The following is an 18,988-nucleotide window of genomic DNA, read 5'->3' as shown; positions in this document are numbered from 1 at the left end:
ACTTGCCAGGGCCCCGAGAGGTTAGCCAGCCTTCCATGCTGATTTCCTCAGGCAGCAAGCAGCTAGCCGAAGCCTTCTGTACAGCCACCGCTAATGGTGGTGGTGAATAAAGGGGGTGAATAAAGAGGCGCAGAGAAACTGTTTGCAATCCTGACTGTGAAATGCATTCATAAAAAACCAAGTATTATTCGGCGTCTAGTATGTGCCCAGTCCCAAGTGCCAATTTCTCCTGGGACTTGATGCACCCCGTATGACTAGAGACTCAAACCTTCCTTTGATTTTGCAATATTAAAAAAAATTAGGCCTTGAAGTGTTTTCTTCTGTTGAATTATTTTGGTTGTTTTCTACCAAAAAATTAATTATGTCTCCTGCATCTATCATTTTTTTCTCTAATCTTACTTTCACTAAGGTCTTTGTTTATCCAGCCTTTTGGATCCTTTTATATTTTGTCATCCATGTCTTCTTTTGTTTTGTTCTTACTGTCCTTGTTTGTTCCCAGCAAGCAAGGGTTTACTGGTTTTTCTCACCAGGCTGAGCCATTTACTTCAAGAAAGGAAACATTTCTCTCGGCATGTTGCCTGCCTGTCTTCACAGAAGCCCCTCCGTGTGTGCGTGTTTCAGCAAACCTCTGATGTTTCTGATGCAGCCGGCCTGTTGGCCAGAGTTTGAGCAACAGTGATTTAAAAGATAGAGAATCAAATGTATGTTGACTTGAGTCCTGGCTTCTTTAGTTGTGAAATGCGGTCTTCCTCTGTGCTTGGGAAGAAGGAACAGGGTTGGTGAACACAGAGCCTGTACTTCCTGCGGCGGGGGAAGGACAACTCTGAAGGGGGTCACCGGAGGCCTTGCAGGGCTTGCAAGGCGGTTCAGCTTCTCCCTTCCTGCCCCTGCCCCCCGCAGGCGTTGATCCCTGATAATACCCTGCACACCACACTCCCGCCACAGTCTGCTTCCAGAGTATCTGGTTCTCTCAAGTCTGGGTGTGGCTCTTCTTGGTTAAGAGAGCTTTGAACCGAAGTAGACCATGTGCCCCTGGTCTCCAGCTTCCACCCCCACCCCTGCCCCATACAGTGATGGTGCAGGAAGAGGGCAACGGCTGTAAACCCTTCCCTTTGAAAAGAGGAAGACCGGGAGGCCTACAGCACTCCCTGCTCTGTAGTCATTCTGGAATCCTGCTGGCCAGACATTGATCAGGCCCAGCTCTTCCTCCTAGAAGGGGGAGCTCCCTGCCTGTGGCCCATCCTCCAGGACGCTCCCTGGTCCACTATTCTCTGTGGCTGTGCCTGAAGCAAGTGTCCTTCTCATGGCCGATCCGAGCTCTGAGTACTGCTGTACGGCTCAAACAGTGAATAGCTCATTTAGTTCTGTTTGGCTCCTGTGAGTTCCAGGTGCCAGGAACCATATCCAAGTTTGTTTCCTAGACATGGTTCTTGATCTGTGGTCGTTTTGAGGTTATCAGGAGCCTTAGGTGGGGATGCCACACCTTCACCTGATCTTTGACCTCAGCCACTTCATTAGAGTCCGCAGTTTGAACAGCCCTGAGCCACCAGGTTGTAATTATTCAGTTGTCTTATTTCTCTGTCTCTAGTAATCAGGACAGAGACAGGCAAGTGGTCATGTCTTAGTAAATACTGATTGAATTAATGAAATTCAGGCTTTGCTAGCTAAGCTTAAGTATTTTGTTAGCTATTTCAGGAATCTCTTTGGCTTCATATGATTTAATAATAAATATTTCAGCAAATTTTCAGGCAGTTGAAAAGTTAATCATATGTTTTCCATGTATAGTTCCTAAACTAAAGGGAAGGATAATTAGGAGTTAATGAAGTTAGTGTAAGAAAAAAAAAAGATCAATTGCAAACACTGGTCTTTAAACGTCATGTGTCAGTGGTTGGAAACATAGGGAGTGGGTTAGAGAAAAAAAGAGAACGTGCAGGAGACTTTTTCAAAGGGGCACACATGGGCTTTCAGAGTGGTGTTCCCACAATCACCTTCCTCAGAACTTTCCCTTAGTTACAGATGCGCAGGCTGGTGTGGAACTTGGCTGTTCCTGCCTCTCCTTCGGTTCCCCCTCTCCTCCCCCCAGCAGCTTACGTGAGGCAACAGAGGGTCCCCATGATCGCTGAAATGATCAGAAAAGCAAAAATGGCAGCTGTAGGGATGGAGCTCCTGATGAGATCCCACAGGTAATCACTGAAGTTGCTCAGCCAGGACCTGGGAGTTTCTGCAGGAAGAGCATAGACAGTCACTGAAGAGAGCCCGAGTAAGTGATGAAGCTGGGATTTGAAACCTGGTTCAAGTTCAAATAGTTGTCCCAGATCTCAGGTTCTTATAGTTGCCCAGGGCCCATATTCCTAACAACTTTGCTGTGCTGAGAGATTAAAGGAATACACTTTTGGGAAAACAAAGGTATCCTCAGATGGACATCATCTTTTCCTCCTTGTATGTGAAATAGGAACAATAATGTCCGCCCCAGATCGCTTAAAGGTTGTTTGGAGGTGTCTGTGAATCAATGGGGTACACTGTGAGCGAGGAGCACGACTTAATAGACACCAGGCTGTTGCCTAGAGGGGGTTCGGGAGGCTGAGGGCCCTGGGTGTCCCGTGAGGAGAAAGGAGATGGCTGCCTGCCCAGTGGCACCAACAGGAGGAGGCCGGGGCGGCCGGCAGAAGGAGGTTCAGGGTCTGCTGATCGGGGGAGGGGCAGGGCAAACAAAAGTGTCTGTGGTGTGAAGTCAGGAGGGTTCACCACTCACAACGGTACCCTTTCCAGCGATGGGAAGGAACTCGGCACCACGCTGGGCTTCGGGAGCAGCTAAGCCATGGGTCAGCGGCTCGTCAGCTTTAGCTGAAATTTCGCTTCCTTTCTGAAGTCCTCTTGACCCCTCCCCCCAGACAACTTTAATTATCCCTTTGTCCTCAGGGAGTATTTGTCATATTTTATGGAAGGTTGACACCTGTGGCTTTGGCTTAGTGGGTTCATGCTTGTTGAACCAAACCAGAAATACTTTGCTTTCCTGTGAACATTTTTTTTAAAATACAGAATCACTCTTTCCTGACCGGAGACAGGAATCTTACGTCCTATGAAGATAGGAACATTCATCGTAACAGCAAACACACCCCTTGAGCGTGGTTCCAATCCATCCTGGTCTTGTTTTCCGAAGGCAGATAAAGGTGACAGAGACAAAGCGACAGTTTCCAACAAGAGGCAAGTCAGAGAGCACAGCAGAAATCCAGTGCTCAGCAGCTTTGGGGGTTCCATGCGCCCTCCCGAGGGCCTGCACCGAGGGGAGATGGCTTTTCCCTTGGCTCGTCCCAAGGCAGCTCTGTCTGAAAAGTCAGAAAATGGTGGTTTAGATTTTATTGCAAACCTAGAGCTATTATGAACACAAGAAAAATTCACTTACTGACACTGTTGAATCCTGAACACAGTCAGTTTCCAAGGCAAAAACCAACCCGCCTTCAAGAAACAAAACAACACAAGACAGAAATTGACTGTGCTCCATCGGATCGGGTACCTGACATCCCCTCCTAAACCACATGCCCCTTTGGGCTTTTCCAGCTCAATTAGTGGAAACTCTTAAGTTGTTCAGGCCAAACCCTGTGGTGTCATCTTTGACTCCACTTTTTCAGTCCCACATCCCTTTCATTTTGTTTTGTTTTGAGTTGGGTTTATTACTGAATCAGCAAATAAGCGGTATAAATGGTTAACCAGGTATGAATTTCAGTGGATAAGGGGGCACAGTCCATCATGGGGGTGGCGGTGGCCCAGAAGTTCTGCAGTCACAGGAGTTCATAGCTTCCTGCTTGCTGCCACTGAACAGCCAAAGAGATCTCACTTTGTTGTAAGTCAGGTAGTATCCTACTGACTTCCCTGACCTCATGGCCTATTATCTACTCTTGATCGCGCCACCTCAGCCTCATTTCCTCTGGAACAAGCCACACGTGCTCCTCTCTGTTTTGTTCACATAGGCTGTTCAGGTGCTCAATAAATATTTTTTGAATGAATGAATGGGTGGTGAATTTGGGCAGATATTGTTCATTGCCTGTCATCACCACCCCCTCTTCACTTATTACGTGCAACCGGAGAGGCTAGAAAAGCGGAATCCGCTTTCTCCCAGCCAGCCTTGCTGCTAGCAATGGCTGTGGGACATAGTTTTGGACACTGAAGCATAATGGAGATCTGATGGGTGGCTTCTGGGAAGACTTTCTGCTGTCTTGATAAAAGAAATGGCGCTACCATTTCCCCTTTGTGTTGCCTTGAACATTCTTTAAGTGTTACCTGGGGTTGGAGGAGCCATCCTGTGACCATCAGGCAATGGACACAAGGAAAAGGCCAAGAAAATGACACCTATTCTGGCTCTGACAATTTTAAGCCACTAAACCAACACCTCTATCTGCCCACCTCTCAACTACTAGGTCTGAGAAAAATAAACCCCTATTTGAGCTTTCTATTACTTAAGACATTTAGAACTGACATTCTCACCCACTGTTGAGACCCGTGTCAGGTAAGGTGGCAAAGAAGCCAGTGAATCAGGCCTCCGTCTTAAGAAGAAGCTGGCCAGAGTCTTCCTTCAAGGTTTCTGAAGTTCCAAATAGAATTCTACTCCTCCTTATGATGTCATCTACCGCATTTGATCTGCCCCCAGTCTCCCTCTATTTGACAGCTAAGCATACAGATGTTTTCTTCTGTCTATGCATAAATATTTGTGTCGATACTGAAACCCATCCTCATGGTAGCCATATCCTCTTGGGCTTGAAGCTTTCTAAGATATTTTGTTTGCCACATGGTATCTACTGCACCTTCAACTAGTGTATGTATGGGATTTTAATAGATGATAAAGGTGGCATTTCATTTCAGTGGGGAAAAAGAGATGGTTTAATGTGATGACTGGCTATTGATTCGGATGCACTGACTGAAGTGACAGCCATACACACAAAAATAAACTCTAGATGGATCAAGGACTAAACAAAAATAAAACCATATACATATCGGGATAAAACAGGAGTGGAGTTTTTTGTAATCTTAGGGTGAAAAAAGCTACTTTGAATATGTCATAAAACCCCAAAGCCATAGGTGAAAATAATGATAAATTTATTGCATAAAAATGTAAAGCTTTCATACAGCAAAACATTGTAAAGAAAGATAAAAGATTAATGACAAACTAGGTGAAAAATTCCACAACATATATGACAGATAATAGGTTAATGTCCTTAACATACAAAGAACTCTTACAAATCAATTTTTTAAAAAGGATGATCAGCTCCATAGAAGAACTGGCATAAATGAATCAGTCAGAAAAGCAATGGATAAATAAATTGTGATATATATTATATAATGGATTACTCTACTGCAATTAAAGTGAGCCACTAGGAAATATATGCAATAAGGGTTGTTTCCAGTTTGGAAGTGTTATGGGTAGTTTTGCCCTGTCTCTTGGTTCACATGGCAGTTCTGGGTCTAGGTCATTACCCAACAGAATTGCCACAGGCTATCTTTATGCTCAACTTTTGTAGATAATGCCAGATTGTTTTCCAAAATAATTATACCACTTTGAGTTTATTTTTGTATATGGTATGAGGAAATGTTCTAATTTCATTCTTTTACATGTAACTGTCCAGTTTTCCCAGCACCACTTATTGAAGAGACTGTCTTTTCTTCATTGTATATTCTTGTCTCCTTTGTCATAGATTAATTGACCATAGGTGTGTGGGTTTATTTCTGGGCTCTGTATCCTGTTCCATTGGTTTATGTGTCTGTTTTTGTCTATTTTTGAGCCATTACCATACTGTTTTGATGACTGTAGCTTTGTAATACAGTCTGAAGTCAGGAAGCATGATTCCTCTAGTTTTGTTCTTGTTTCTGAAGATGTTTTGGCTGTTCAGGGTCTTTTGTATTTCCATATAAATTTTAGAATTGTTTGTTCTGGTTCTGGAAAAATGCCATTGGTATTTTGATAAAGATTGCATTAAATCTGTAGATTGCCTTGGGTAGCATTGTCATTTTAACAATATTAATTTTTCCAATCCATGAACACAGTATATTTGTCCATCTGTGTCATCTTCATCAGGGTCTTGTAGGTTTCTGAGTACAGGTCCCCCATTAGCCAAATCAGCTGGAGTATGATTGCAAACACTGAACTCGTAAAAGTGATCCCAGGAGATCTGGGCGATGCAAATACAGCATTTCTCACATTAGGTTCACTACATTCTGCTGCAGCCTCTCCCGGATTCTGGTTGGTCACAACCTCTAGAAAACTTATAAAAGGGGGGTTTGTGGGATGGGCCAGAGGCCAGACTACTGCCTTTACTCCTTCTAGTGCTAATGGATGTCAAGGTTAAGAATCTCTCTCTCTGCTACTGGATCAAGGCTCCATTTCTAATTTTTTAAATGTTAGCTTCACCTCATAAATTATAAAATTTCATTGTTCACATTTTTATTTCCAGTATAAAAGCACAACTCTCAAAGGCATTTGTTTTCACACACCAATGTTTTGTTTAACTGATTCTTGAGGGAACCAGCGGGAAGACAAAAGAGCTGGTTTCAAGAGCATTTGAAAAATAAAGATGTATGTGGTCAATGGGAAAAGAATGCCAAAACAAGGTGATTAAGTTAGACATAAAAGTGGTTAACCTTTTACAGGGAGTCAAACCATATCACCTTATTGATTTCTGTAAATTAACCTCTAACCTTAATGGACTTTTACAGGACAGTAAACCATTCCCAACCTTATCTGTCAGGGATGGGGCGAGGTGGGGGTTCCTCTTGGGCAGTTAGGGTACAGAATTTCCTGGTACATTTTGTTGTGTCGTTTCAGCAGGAAATTAGCTGAGGAGGGAGTAAAATGAGTGCATGATTAGAATTACAATGTTGTAGCTCCTATCCCAGAGAGCCATGGATTTTCCTCATTTTTCGGTGGAAATATTAAAAATATGTCCTTTAGAAGCCTAGTATGATCATGACTTTTCTTGGTCACCACAGAGGAGGAAGTGGTGGCCGTGCCCAGAGGAGAATGCTTTCCAGCTGAGTTTCCTCATTGCTTTTTGCCTGAGTACCTTGGAAGGAAGGACCAATCTGGGAGCGGCCGCAGCAAATGCGCAAGAGGTAAATTGGATGCAACAGCCCCAGAGAACGCAGGACACATGATGATTGATTTGGGAGGCTTCAGGGCATATCTGCCGGGACTGAGGAATTGGAATACATAGAAAAACGATGGCACCGTGGGCAGCGTGGGGCAGGAAGTGACCCGGAGGGCGGGCTCAGAGGGATGCTGGACCCGAACCAGGAAAGGGCCCGGGGCCAGGAAGGAAGGACCGGGCCTCAGTACTGCTGCTGCGCCTCGCAGCCCAGAAGCTCCAGCCTCAGGGCGATGTGGTGCGCCCAGCTCTGCGGGTGAATTCGAAGGAAGCGGGTAAACAGCGGGGGGTCTAGAGCGTTCACCACGGGTGTGAAGGAGTCTTGATTTCCCTGAAAAATCTGAAAGAGGAGAGATAGCATTTGTTGGTTGACAGAAAAAGAGTTATAATGTTTACACACACACACACACCCGAGAGGCTCCCCAAGTCCATTGGCCTCCTGCTTGGTCTGTAACTCTCCCTAAGCTCCGCCCCCTCACGGGCACCCACTCCAATGCCCATCGCCCAGCACGCACGCTTTTTTCCACTTCCAATTGAGGGACCCACGCTTCCGGTAGTCCAGGATTGAACCCTGGGAGGTGACTGGATGACTCGGTCCCCTGCCTCTGTACCTGGGAAAGTGGTTGTGACATCTAGAATTAAGAGCATCCTTGCTAACCTCCTGTGGAGGCCGTGCCTCCAGCTATGGCTTCCCTCTGGAATCTTCTCACCCGCTTTCCCAACTAATTCAAGGAAGTTGTAAACATCATGATATTTTACTCCCAAACACTTCAACCTGCCGAGGCTTTGGGTCTCAGTTTAAATGTTATCTCTGGAACAGGACTCTTGTTGACTCTGAATCTCCTCTTGTTCATTTCCTTTACACCATTCAGAATCTTCTCATTTATCTGTTTACCTGCTTATTGACCATTTCATTTGTTTTCACCACCAAATGTCGGTTCCATGACAGCAGAGACCTTGGTCACTGACTTTCCACACGTACAATATATATAGTATATACGTAGCAAATATACTGTAAACATTTGTTAAAGTTTGTGTGTTTGATAAAACTTTCGGGAGACAAAAGAGATTCTTGGATAAATATTTGTGGCATACTTTGGAGGCTTGTACATCTTCTGTTAGACTTATTCCTTGATCTTTTCCCTCAAGAAACTGAAAGAATAATACAAGGAACACTTAAATCTCCTTTAATCTACAACAGACTCCTAGTCTCTGGTCTTTTTTTGTCCTTCATGGTGTTGACATTTTAAAAAGTCCAGGACCATTGCGTTGTAGAATGTCCCACATTCTAAATTTGTGTGACTGTTTTCTTATTATTAGATTTCAGTTCAACATCGTTAGTGAGAATATTAACTAGGTGATGTGCCTTTCCCACCATATCACATCAGAGGACACGTGATGCCGATTCCTCCAGAGTTTGACCCTTAGTTAAGGTGATGTCCACCAGATCTCTCTTTTATAAAGGTAATAACTTCCCTTACCTAACAATCTGTGGGGTTAGACTTTGAGACTGTGTGAATATTCTGTCCCACATTAAGCTTTCATCCAATGGCTTTAGTATCTACTGAAGCTCCTTACAAGTATTATATACTGTATTGATGATTGGTTTCTTAATTTTGTCGTGTCTTCTGCACTTATTAGCTGGAATTCTTCTGTGGAGAAGAACGTCTCCCCTCCCTTTATATTTTTGATGATGATAATGGACTCCAAGATGTTCCAGTAACACCTAGCAGTTTCCTGGCTCTGGTCTTGAAATCTCTAAGGAGCCCAGGTTCCTTTTACTAGGAAATGGTATTTGGAAACCAAGACTGTTCTGGGTTGGCTTAGGCTCTGCTCCAGGCCAAGGCTCACGTACGCCATGTCTTCTCAGCTTGGACATTTTTATCTCATGGCAGAGAGCAGAGGCACCAGAGACTGAGCCAAACACAGGATCACATTGAAAGCTTCTGTTGGAAAGTGGTTTATATCATGTCTACTTACACTGCATTGGTCAACATGAGTCCTACTATGAAGCCCAAAGTCAATGGAGTTTTCAAAAAAGGAGGAAGTGAAAAATCAAGAATAATAGCTTTGTGACTTCCCTGGTGGCCCAGTGGTTAAGACTCCACCTGCCAATGCAGGGCACATGGGTTCGATCCCTGGTCTGGGAAGATTCCACATGCCGTGGAGCAAATAAGCCCATGCGCCACAACTACTGAGCCTGCGCTGTAGAGCCCACGAGCCACAACTACTGAGCCCGTGAGCCACAACTACTGAGTCCGTGTGCCTAGAGTCCGTGCTCCACAACAAGAGAAGCCACCGCAATGAGAAGCCCGCGCACTGCAATGAAGAGTAGCCCCTGCTCGCCACAACTAGAGAAAGCCCGGGTGCAGCAACAAAGACCCAACGCAGCCAAAAATAGATAAGTAAATAAATAAAATAAAAGAATAATACCTTTTACCTCATCTGCTATTTTCTGTTCATTCATCACAGTAATGAGGTGATTTTACAATATGTAGTCAGAGATAAGAGGTTTGGGTGGCTTGTTAGGTTTCTTAGTCCACAAGCACCCTCTACTGTTGATAAAGAGAAGTGCAATTTCTGTAACAAATGGGATAGGAAGATATGTCTTGTGATTTTGTGACTCATTTTTGCTTTTCCAGAACACTTAATTTCCACCACTGAAACTTATGGTATTCTTTGTCTTCTAGTTATTCTGTGAGTTATGGGTGGTTTTATTTTCAATTTTAAAATATATCTACAGAGAGATAGTTAGATAGAGAGATGGTTTTTGAAGGCTGTATGGAGAGATTTAGGCAGCTGCCATTATTTGATGAGAATGTGCAACTCAGTATTTGGAATTTTAAAATGCTATTTTAAATTATTTTTCTATTTGTTTCTGGCATGTAGAAATACAATAAAATTTTCTATTGATTTTGTTTTCAGCAAGCTTGCAAACTTATCTTAGTAATTCTAATAATTTAGATAGATAGATTCTTTTGGATTTTCTATGTATGCCATCGTATCTTCCACATATTATGAGAGGGCTTTTTTTTCCCAATCCTAACACATTTTATTTCTTTTTCTTACCTTACTGCATTGCTTAGGCCCTCCAATACAGTTTTTAATAAAAGTGGATGGGGCAGATTAAAGATGGCTATGAATTTTTTTGATACTCCTCCCATGGAGAGGTAGGTGTATTTTGACTTTTTTTTTTTGGTCGTGCCACGCAGCTTGCGGGATCTTAGTTTACCGGCCAGGGATTGAACCCAGGCCATTGCAGTGAAAGCGCAGAGTCCTAACCACTGGACCTCCAGGGAATTCCCTTTTTTTAAAAAAAAATTGAAGTATAGTTGGTTTACAATATTGTGTTAGTTTCAGATATACAGTAAAGTGATTCAGTTATATATACTTTTTTTCCAGATTATTTTCCATTATAGGTTATTACAAGATATCGAATATAGTTCCCTGTGCTATACAGTAAATCCTTGTTGCTTATCTATTTTATGTATAGTAGTGTATATCTGTTAATCCCAAACTCCTAATTTATCTCTCTTCCCCCCACCCTTCCCCTTTGGTAACCATAAGTTTGTTTTCTATGTCTGTGAGTCTATTTCTGTTTTGTAAATGAGTTCTTTTGTATCATTTCTTTTAGATTCCACATATAAGTGATATCATATGATATTTGTCTTTCTGTGTCTGACTTACTTCACTTAGTATGATAATCTCTAGGTCCATCCATGTTGCTGCAAATGGCATTGTTTCGTTCTTTTTTATGGCTGAGTAGTATTGCATTGTATATATGTACCACATCCTCTTTATCCATTCCTCTGTCCTTGGACACTTAGGTTGCTTCCATGTCCTGGCTATTGTAAATAGTGCTGCAGTGAACATTGGGGCGCATGTGTCTTTTGATTTGTTTTAAGTTGGGGGGGCAATTGATTCTGCAGGCTGATAGAGTATGGCGGCAGAGGTGATGCTGTGCCAAGTTCAAGAGGACTGACGGCTTCCACCTTGGTTTCTTGGAATCTAGCTTTTATGTAAGAAGAGTGACTATCCTAAGACCACCATGCTGAGAGGCCCTGAAGAGACACCAGTGGATGAAAAGGTCAAGGAGAACCAAGATACCAGGTAGGTGAGCAAAGAAGCCAGCTAGGAAGTAGATCCATCCGTCCATACCCACTGAAACCCCATGGATCACAGACAAACCAGCCAGACAGATCAACCTAAATTCCTGATCCACAAAATTGTGGCCAAGTTTCAGGGTAGTTTGTGATGCAGCAATAGATAAATGGTATCTTATTTTTAATCTCAAAGGGAAACCTTTCTGTGTTTCACCTAAAATATTATATTGGCTGTAAAATTTTTGTGAATATCCTTTATCAGATTGCGTAGTTTCCCTACTAGTCTTAGTTTGCCAAATTTTCCCATTAAGAATAGATATTGAATTTTATGAATCTTTTTCTCAGCATTTATTGGCTGTATAATCCTGAAGTTCATTAATGTGATGGATTGCATTAATTTTCTAATGTTAAGCCAACCTTGCATTCCTAGGATAAATCTAACACATACATATTGCTAATATTTTGTTTCGGATCTATGTTCATGAGTAAAGTTGGCCTATTATTTTCTTTTCTAATAAAATTGTCTTTGTTGTCATCATTTAAAGAGTTGGATAATGTAAATACAAGCTTTTTCCATTTTTCTGGAAGAATCTTTGTAATAATGGTATTATTTCTCCCTTGATAATTTGGTAGAGTATTTAGTATAGCCATCTGAATCTGGAGGTTTCTTTGTAGGAAGATTTTTGAACACCAATTCAATCTTTCAAAGGTTGTAGGAGTTTCCGCACTTCCACTGCAGGGGGCCCAGGTTCCATCCCTGGTCGGGGAACTAAGATCCAGGAAGTTGTGGGGTGTGGCCAATAAAAAAAAATGGTTGTAGGAGTTTCAGGGTTTTTGATTCCTTCTTGAGTAAGTTATATTTACTAGAAATTATCCATTTTACCTAATCTTCCAAATTTACTGTCATAAGGTTAATAAATATCCTCATTTTTTTATGTTGGCAGGATTTTACTGGGTGGTAAAATCAGTCATGCAAGTTGGAAATTTTGTTTTTTTGGCTGTGGCTGCACAGCTTGCGGGATCTTAGTTCCCCCACCAGGGATTGAACCCAGGCCCTCTGCAGTGGAAGCTCAGAGTCCTAACCACTGGACTGCCAGGGAAGTCCCTGAAAAATTTTTTTAGTTTTTGCTTGAATGCATGAAAAATATTTCACCAGATTTTCTTTCTTTTGGGGGCAGGTTTCAGATTTTTCCTTTTAGCATCACATGGATATCATTAATTATCTTCTGATTTTCGTTATTGCTTAGAAATCACCTGTCAGCTTGTCACTCTTATTATGGTAATGTATGTGTCTTCTGGTTCCTTTTTATTGTGGTAAAATGTACATAACATAAAACTTATCATCTTAACCATTTTAAATTGTAAAATTCAGTGGCATTTAGTACATTCACCATTATCTAGTTCCAGAATATTTCTATCACTCCAAAAGGAAATCCAGTACCCATCAGGAAGCCACTCCCCGTTTACCCTTCTCTCCAATCTCTTGTAATCACTAATCTGTTTTCTGTCTCTCTATATTTTCCTATTCTGGATATTTCGTATAAATGGAATCATACAATATGTAGTCTTTTGTGTCTGACTTCTTCCACTTAGCGTATTTTCAAGGTTCGTCTATATTGTAGCATGCATCAGCATGTCTATGTTTTTTAATGACTGAATAATATTCAGCTGTATGGATAGACCAGAATTTGTTTATCCACCAGTTGATGGACATTTGTGTCATTTTCACCCATTGGCTATTGTGAATAGTACTGCTATGAGCATTTGCCTGCAAGTTTTTGTTAATTGCCTATTTTCAGTTCCTTTGGGTACATACCCAGTAGCAGAATTCCTGGGATCATATGGTAATTCTATGGTTTCTACAGTGGCTGCCTATTTCGCATTGCCATCAGCGGTATGGGTTCCAATTTTTCTACATCCTTGCTAACACTTCTTACTTCCTGTATTAAAAAAAATTATAGCCATCCTAGTAAGTGTGAAGTAATATCTCATTGTGGTTTTGATTTGCATTTTTCTAATGACTAATGATGTTGGTGTTGATGTGCTTGTTGGCCATTTGTATATCTTCTTTGGAGAAATTCCTATTGAAGTCCTTTGTCTATTTTTAAATTTGGTTGTCTTTTTGTTGAGTTTAAGAATTCTTTTCATACTATTTTTCTTCTGTTGTTTGTGATTATGGTTCACATCTAAAACACCATTTGTAAAATCCAAGGTCATGAAGATTTACCTCTATATTTTCTTCCACGAGTTTTAAAGTTTTAGTTCTTACATTTAGGTATTTGATCTATTTTGAATTAATTTTTGTATATGGTGTGTGGTGACTTCATTCTTTTGCATGTGGCTATCCAGTTTTCCCAGTACTATTTGTTGAAGAGACTATTCTTTTCCCATTGAATGGTCTTGGCACCCTTATCGAAAATCAATTTACTATAGATGTATAGCGTTATTTCTGGACTTGAATTCTATCTTTATGTCACTACCACAGTGTTTTGATTACTGTAGCTTTGTAGTAGGTTTTGAAATTGGGAAGTGTGAATCCTGTAACTGTTTTTTCAAGATATTGTTTTTGCTATTTTGGGTCCCTTGCAATTACAGATGAATTTTAAGATCAGCTTGGCCATTTCTGCAAAAATGGCCATTGGGATTTTGATAGGGACTGCACTGAATCTGTAGAAAGCTTTGGTTAGTAGTGCCATCTTAATAATGTGTTCCAATCCATTAACCCAGGATGTCTCTCCATTCATTTAGGTCTTCTTTAATTTTTCAAGCAATGTTTTGTAGTTTTGAGTGTATAAGTCTTGTACCTCCTTGGTTAAGTTTATTCCTAAATATTTTATTCTTTTGGATGATACTGTAAATGAAATGTTTTTCTTAATTTTCTTTTCGGACTTTTCACTACTAGTGTGTGGAAACACAACAGATTTTTGTGTGCTGATCATGTATCCTACAACTTTACTGAACTCATCTATTGGCTCTAATAGCTTTTTGTGGGTTCTTTAGGATTTTCTATGATAAAATCATATCATTGGTGAAGAGAGAGAGTTTTTCTTCTTCCTTTCCAATCTGAATGCCTTTTGTTTAGTTTTTTTTTTTTGTAATTTCTCTGGCTATAACTTCCAGTACAGTGTTGAACAGAAGTGGTGAAAGTGGTCATCCTTGTTTGTTTGCCACTTCTCCACTATTTCTTTCATTCATTCTGGATTCCACTTATATATATATGGCTTTCTCTGTATAGCATATGTCTCAATTTCTTTTTCATATGTTTCACCTTCTGTGCTCCATTCTCGGTAATTTCTTCAGATATATGTTCCAGTGACTAAATTCTCTTTGGCTGTGCCCAATTCACTATTAAGTCTTTCTTTGATTTTTAAACTTCAACAATGATGTTTTTTAATTTCTAAAAGTACTGTTTTTTCCAAAACTGCCTAATAATTTGTCATTTATTTTTATGTTTCCATAGCTCATTGCTTTAAATATTTTGTGCATAATTACTTTATGATATATATCTGATAATGTCAATATCTGGTATTCTTCAGATTCTAAATTTGTATTGATTGTTTCTGCCCATTTGTAGTCAAGTTGGCTTGTTATCTTGTATGTTTGCTGATCTATGTTTATGATCTCATCATTTTAATATGTAGGAATCCTGGAGACCTAAACTGGGAATGCTTTTTCTCTAGAGAAATCATTCTTCCAGAAGCCAGGAGGTGCTACTTATCTGCAACTAGTTCTGCTACTTTCTGGGTTTCATTACTTAATGCAGAAGTCTCACATTCCATTCTTGCATTTTGCTCGAAGCTTGGTCTCCTGAGAACAACACTAATATAAGCATTTGCCTTTACGAAAGTTCCTCCATTTTACATTTTCTCATTTTTCACCTCTCTTTGCTCTGATTTAAGCTCATTATTTTAAAATAAAAGCTCATTTTTTTTGTTTGTTTTGTTTTTTGCTGTTGGTGGTGAGGAGGCTGGAGAGTCCCCTTTCTTCATTGAGTGTAGCAGTGCATTAAGAAGTATGTACTATAGGGCTTCCCTGGTGGTTCAGTGGTTGAGAGTCCGCCTGCCGATGCAGGGGACACGGGTTCGTGCCCAGTACGGGAAGACCCCACATGCCGCGGAGCGGCCGGGCCCGTGAGCCATGGCTGCTGAGCCTGTGCGTCTGGAGCCTGTGCTCCGCAACCGGAGAGGGCACAACAGTGAGAGGCCCGCATACCGAAAAAAAAAAAAGTATGTACTATCAGTGCTATAGCCTTTTAAAAATTTTGGTAATATATACATAACATATATTTTAACATTTTAACTCTTTTTAAGCGTACAAGTACGTTTGACAACAAGTACATAACATGTACATTCACAATGTTGTGCAACTATCACCACCAACCATCTCCAAAACGCTTTATCTTGCAAAACTGAAACTCTGGGGAATTCCCTGGCGCTCCAGTGGTTCGGTCTCTGTGATCTCACTGCTGAGGACACGGGTTCAATCACTGGTCAGGGAACGAAGATCCCACATCCCACAAGCCGCGCAGCGCGGCCAAAACAAAACAAAAAACCAAAAAATAAAAACAAAAACAAAACTGAAACTCTGTCTCCATCAAAAATAACTCTCCATCCTCCCCAGCTCCCAGCCTCTGGTAACCTCTATTCGACTTTCAGTCTCATTGTAATTGTTAATTTTACATGTCAACTTGTCTAGGCCATACGTGTCCAGATATTTGGTCAAACATTATTCTGGGTGTGTTGGTGAGGATATTTTTGGATGAGATTAACATTTAAATAGTAGAGTGAGTAGAGCAGATTGCTGTCCCCCCCACCCCAAGCGGGTGAGCGTTATGCAATCAGTTGAAGGTCTGAATAGAACAAAAAGGCTGACCCTCGTCTGAGTAAGAGAGAATTCTTTTTGCATGGCCCATTTGAATTGGGACATTGGGTTTTTTCCAGCCTTTGGGCTCAAACTCAAATATTGGCACTTCCTGGGTTCAGACAGGAACTACACCACTGGCTCTCCCCGTTTCCAGACCTTCACACTCAGACTGAAACTTTCGCCATTGGCTCTCCTGGGTCTCCAGCTTGCTGACTCACCCTGCAGATCTCGAGACTTGTCAGCCTCCATAATCATGTGAGTCACTCGGTTCTGTTTCTCTGGAGAACCCTGACTACTATATAAGTGGAATTATATAATATTTGTCCTTTTGTGTCTGCTCTAATTAATTTAGCCATGCATGTTACAGCATGTATCAGAGATATGCCCTTTTTAAAATGGGAACGTCCTCTAGAACATACATTATCAGTACTCTGGTTCACTAAACTGCCAGAAGCAAAAATGTTTAATCCAGCCTTGAGGGAACAAGGAATTCTTGGAGGAGATGATGTTTATCTGAGACTTGAAGAATGCACCAGGTGAAAGGGTCAATAAGAAGTACCTAGAAAAAATGTTCTAGGTGGAAGAAACAGTACATATAAAAGCCTAGTGTGAGAAAAAACATGCTGTTTTTAGGGACTTGAGGGTTCCTTAGTATGGGTGGAGCTTAGAAAGCCAAGGAGCAAGTAGCAAGAGACTATGCTAGAGAGGTCGGTAAGGGCCACCATCCTGAACGACACCAACATCTGTGAGGATAAGCAGCTTTTGGCTCTACTCTGCTCTTTCCTGGGATGATACATTCTTGCTTGGAGTCACTGTGTCCTCCCAGGATGCCTTTCATAGTGTCCTATTACTACAGACACTCAGTAAAGTTTATCCTGAAAGTCTGGTCATATAGCAACCTTGTTATGTTTCTAAATGTCAAGTTCTAAGACAGGCTCTGTGCCTTTCCTGTGAGATTAGCGCACCTTTACTTTGCCATTCTGAAGAAGCAGAGTCCAGTTATGGCCATCTTGACTACTGGACATGAGGAACTCCTTCACATACATGCTGGTGAGCAGAGATTTCGCCCCCTGGGTGGTTATTCCTGTGACTCTCATTGTCTTCCGGAAGTCCACTTGCAGCCACGCTTTTTGATTATTTGCCTGGGGAATGCACCAGGTGCATTAGAGTAGTATCTTTTTGGTCACTATTTGCTCCCAGAAATCCCCAAATCCCTTCTTAATCATATCACAGCACTTATCACTCTGCATATTAATTATCTGTTTGTCAGTCTCCCTTATTAGACTCGAAGCAAATTGAGGGCTGAAAGTTTTCATGATTCATCTCTGTATCCCCAGGGTTAGCCACTTAATAGGGGCCCAGTAAAGGTTTGCTGAATGAATATATGAGTAATATACAGACTGACTAGAGTATTAAAAGTTTGGCAATGTGTTATACAACCTATTTTGTTTAAAATAAGCCCCTGGGGGAACAGAGACCATTAACTCCATCCATTTCCCCAAGCTAGCCAGTGATTGAAAATCACAAACTGAGTGGTTCCAGAAAAGAACTGTGCCCAATGAACTGTACATAACTATGACCCTTTGCTTTGTTGATATTTCTCTGTAAAACTGGATTTCAGCCACTCCAATTCTTTGACAAATATTAGCCCAGTACTACATATAGATATTCTGTTTCTAGGAGGTTCAATTAGGGATCATTTTCCCCATTCACATGGCACACCCACTAAATAAATATCTGTGGGGTTTTCTGTGTATAGTCAACTTTCCTTGACACTCTTTGTGGGAACAAGCAGGTGATAGAAGTAACTGAAGAAACAGTCAAGAGCTTACCCTATCCTTTCCCAACCACTACTCCTTCTTCTGCATCAGTTATATGGCAAATTTGTTCCCTCTTACCCGGGGTCTCCAGGCATTAGTCCTCCCTTGGAGGTGAAGTCGGGCTTGTGAAGGAGACCAGGTGGCAAACATATTGCTTAAGTGGGATGAGGCAGTAATCTGTGCATCTGATATTGCTTTACTCTCCATTCCCAGTGCCATGTTGCAACCTCAGAGAAATGAAAGGAGAATGTAATCACAAGAACAAGTTGCAGCTGAGGTTCTGCTGGCCTGTCTCCACTGATATGTTCTAGGGCTATTGTCATCACGAAGTCATTTTCAGGCACTAACTTTTGCATGCTACTGTTAAGATGCCCCCTATTTTCTTGTCAGCTCTGCTCAGCTCTGTTGGACTTTGATTTGCCTTGTTAATAGTAGTGTAGGAGGTGGCTGCCCCTGGGGAATCCCATGGTTAGGATGACCAAGTCATGGGTTTGCCCAGGACTGTACTGGTTTTAGCATTGATAGTTCTGTGTCCTAGGAAATCCCCCCAGTCTCGGGAAAGCTAGGATGGTTAGCCATCCTACTCATGGTTGGGAGAGGTAAGGACATGGGATGACTTGACACTTACTGTTTAAATCACAGCCCATCAACTCCATGCGAAGAGTGCTGCGGATGCTGTAATGCGTTGGGTGCAAGCGGACATACCGAGCAATAATTGGAGGGTTAAAAACATTGTGTTTTATCCCAGATGAATCCACATTGCCAAAGAAGACCTGTAGGGAGGTATTAGCACAGATACATGTAAAATGAAGAAAGAATAAGAAGCAATTCCTCCCAATCGTATCTTTCTTCTAATTGGCTCTGTGCATTTCTCAACAGCACCGAACACCCAAATAAAACCATTCTGGCCAGATGTTAGAATGCAATATGCGAAGGAGAAAGTCACAGGGAGAAGAATGGAACAAGGGAGATTAGGTCTGAGCAGGTTAAGTGTCTACTTTGGGGTCCTGTAAAACGGTCATTCATCAAAGTTGTGGAAGCCATTTAGGCCTTTGCTAATCCAGTGTGG

General features: G+C 41.5%; 2 protein-coding genes across 5 annotated transcripts in view; both read right to left on the bottom strand.

Moving 5' to 3' along the window:
• Nucleotides 1–2,011: 2,011 nt before the first annotated feature.
• Nucleotides 2,012–3,258, bottom strand: SMIM9 (small integral membrane protein 9). Its single transcript, XM_067722402.1, has 2 exons — nt 3,117–3,258; nt 2,012–2,221 (listed from the first exon to the last, which is right to left on the bottom strand). The coding sequence occupies exons 1-2, from the start codon at nt 3,256–3,258 to the stop codon at nt 2,088–2,090; spliced, it is 276 nt and encodes a 91-aa protein (XP_067578503.1). The 3' UTR covers nt 2,012–2,087.
• A 1,816-nt stretch (nt 3,259–5,074) lies between these two features.
• The window catches only part of F8 (coagulation factor VIII), a 121,732-nt gene continuing 107,818 nt past the window's right edge, over nt 5,075–18,988 (bottom strand). For 2 of the 4 annotated variants that reach the window (XM_067723893.1, XM_067723890.1), the window contains 4 exons: nt 18,548–18,692; nt 17,998–18,146; nt 17,065–17,241; nt 5,075–7,473 (listed from right to left, as the gene is read on the bottom strand). In XM_067723893.1, coding sequence (XP_067579994.1) covers nt 7,318–7,473; nt 17,065–17,241; nt 17,998–18,146; nt 18,548–18,692 — 627 coding nt within the window. In that variant the 3' untranslated portion in view covers nt 5,075–7,317. Of the gene's footprint in view, nt 7,474–9,566; nt 9,714–17,064; nt 17,242–17,997; nt 18,147–18,547; nt 18,693–18,988 lie in introns of all 4 variants that reach the window. The other 2 variants (XM_067723891.1, XM_067723892.1) reach the window with 2 other exon arrangements.

This window comes from Pseudorca crassidens, chromosome X (assembly GCF_039906515.1).
Source record: "Pseudorca crassidens isolate mPseCra1 chromosome X, mPseCra1.hap1, whole genome shotgun sequence".
Classification (NCBI taxonomy): domain Eukaryota; kingdom Metazoa; phylum Chordata; class Mammalia; order Artiodactyla; family Delphinidae; genus Pseudorca; species Pseudorca crassidens.
The sequence above is the reverse complement of the archived record's forward strand: the minus strand, read 5'-3'. Positions and strand labels throughout refer to the sequence as shown.

Coding starts and splice junctions, on each gene's coding strand:
- SMIM9 (XM_067722402.1), bottom strand. CDS start 3,258: ATGGAACCCCCAAAGCTGCTGAGCACTGGATTTCTGCTGTGCTCTCTG. Junction 2,222..3,116: donor ATTGGAACCACGCTCAAGGG/GTGTGTTTGCTG, acceptor CTCTTCCTGCAG/AAACTCCCAGGTCCTGGCTG.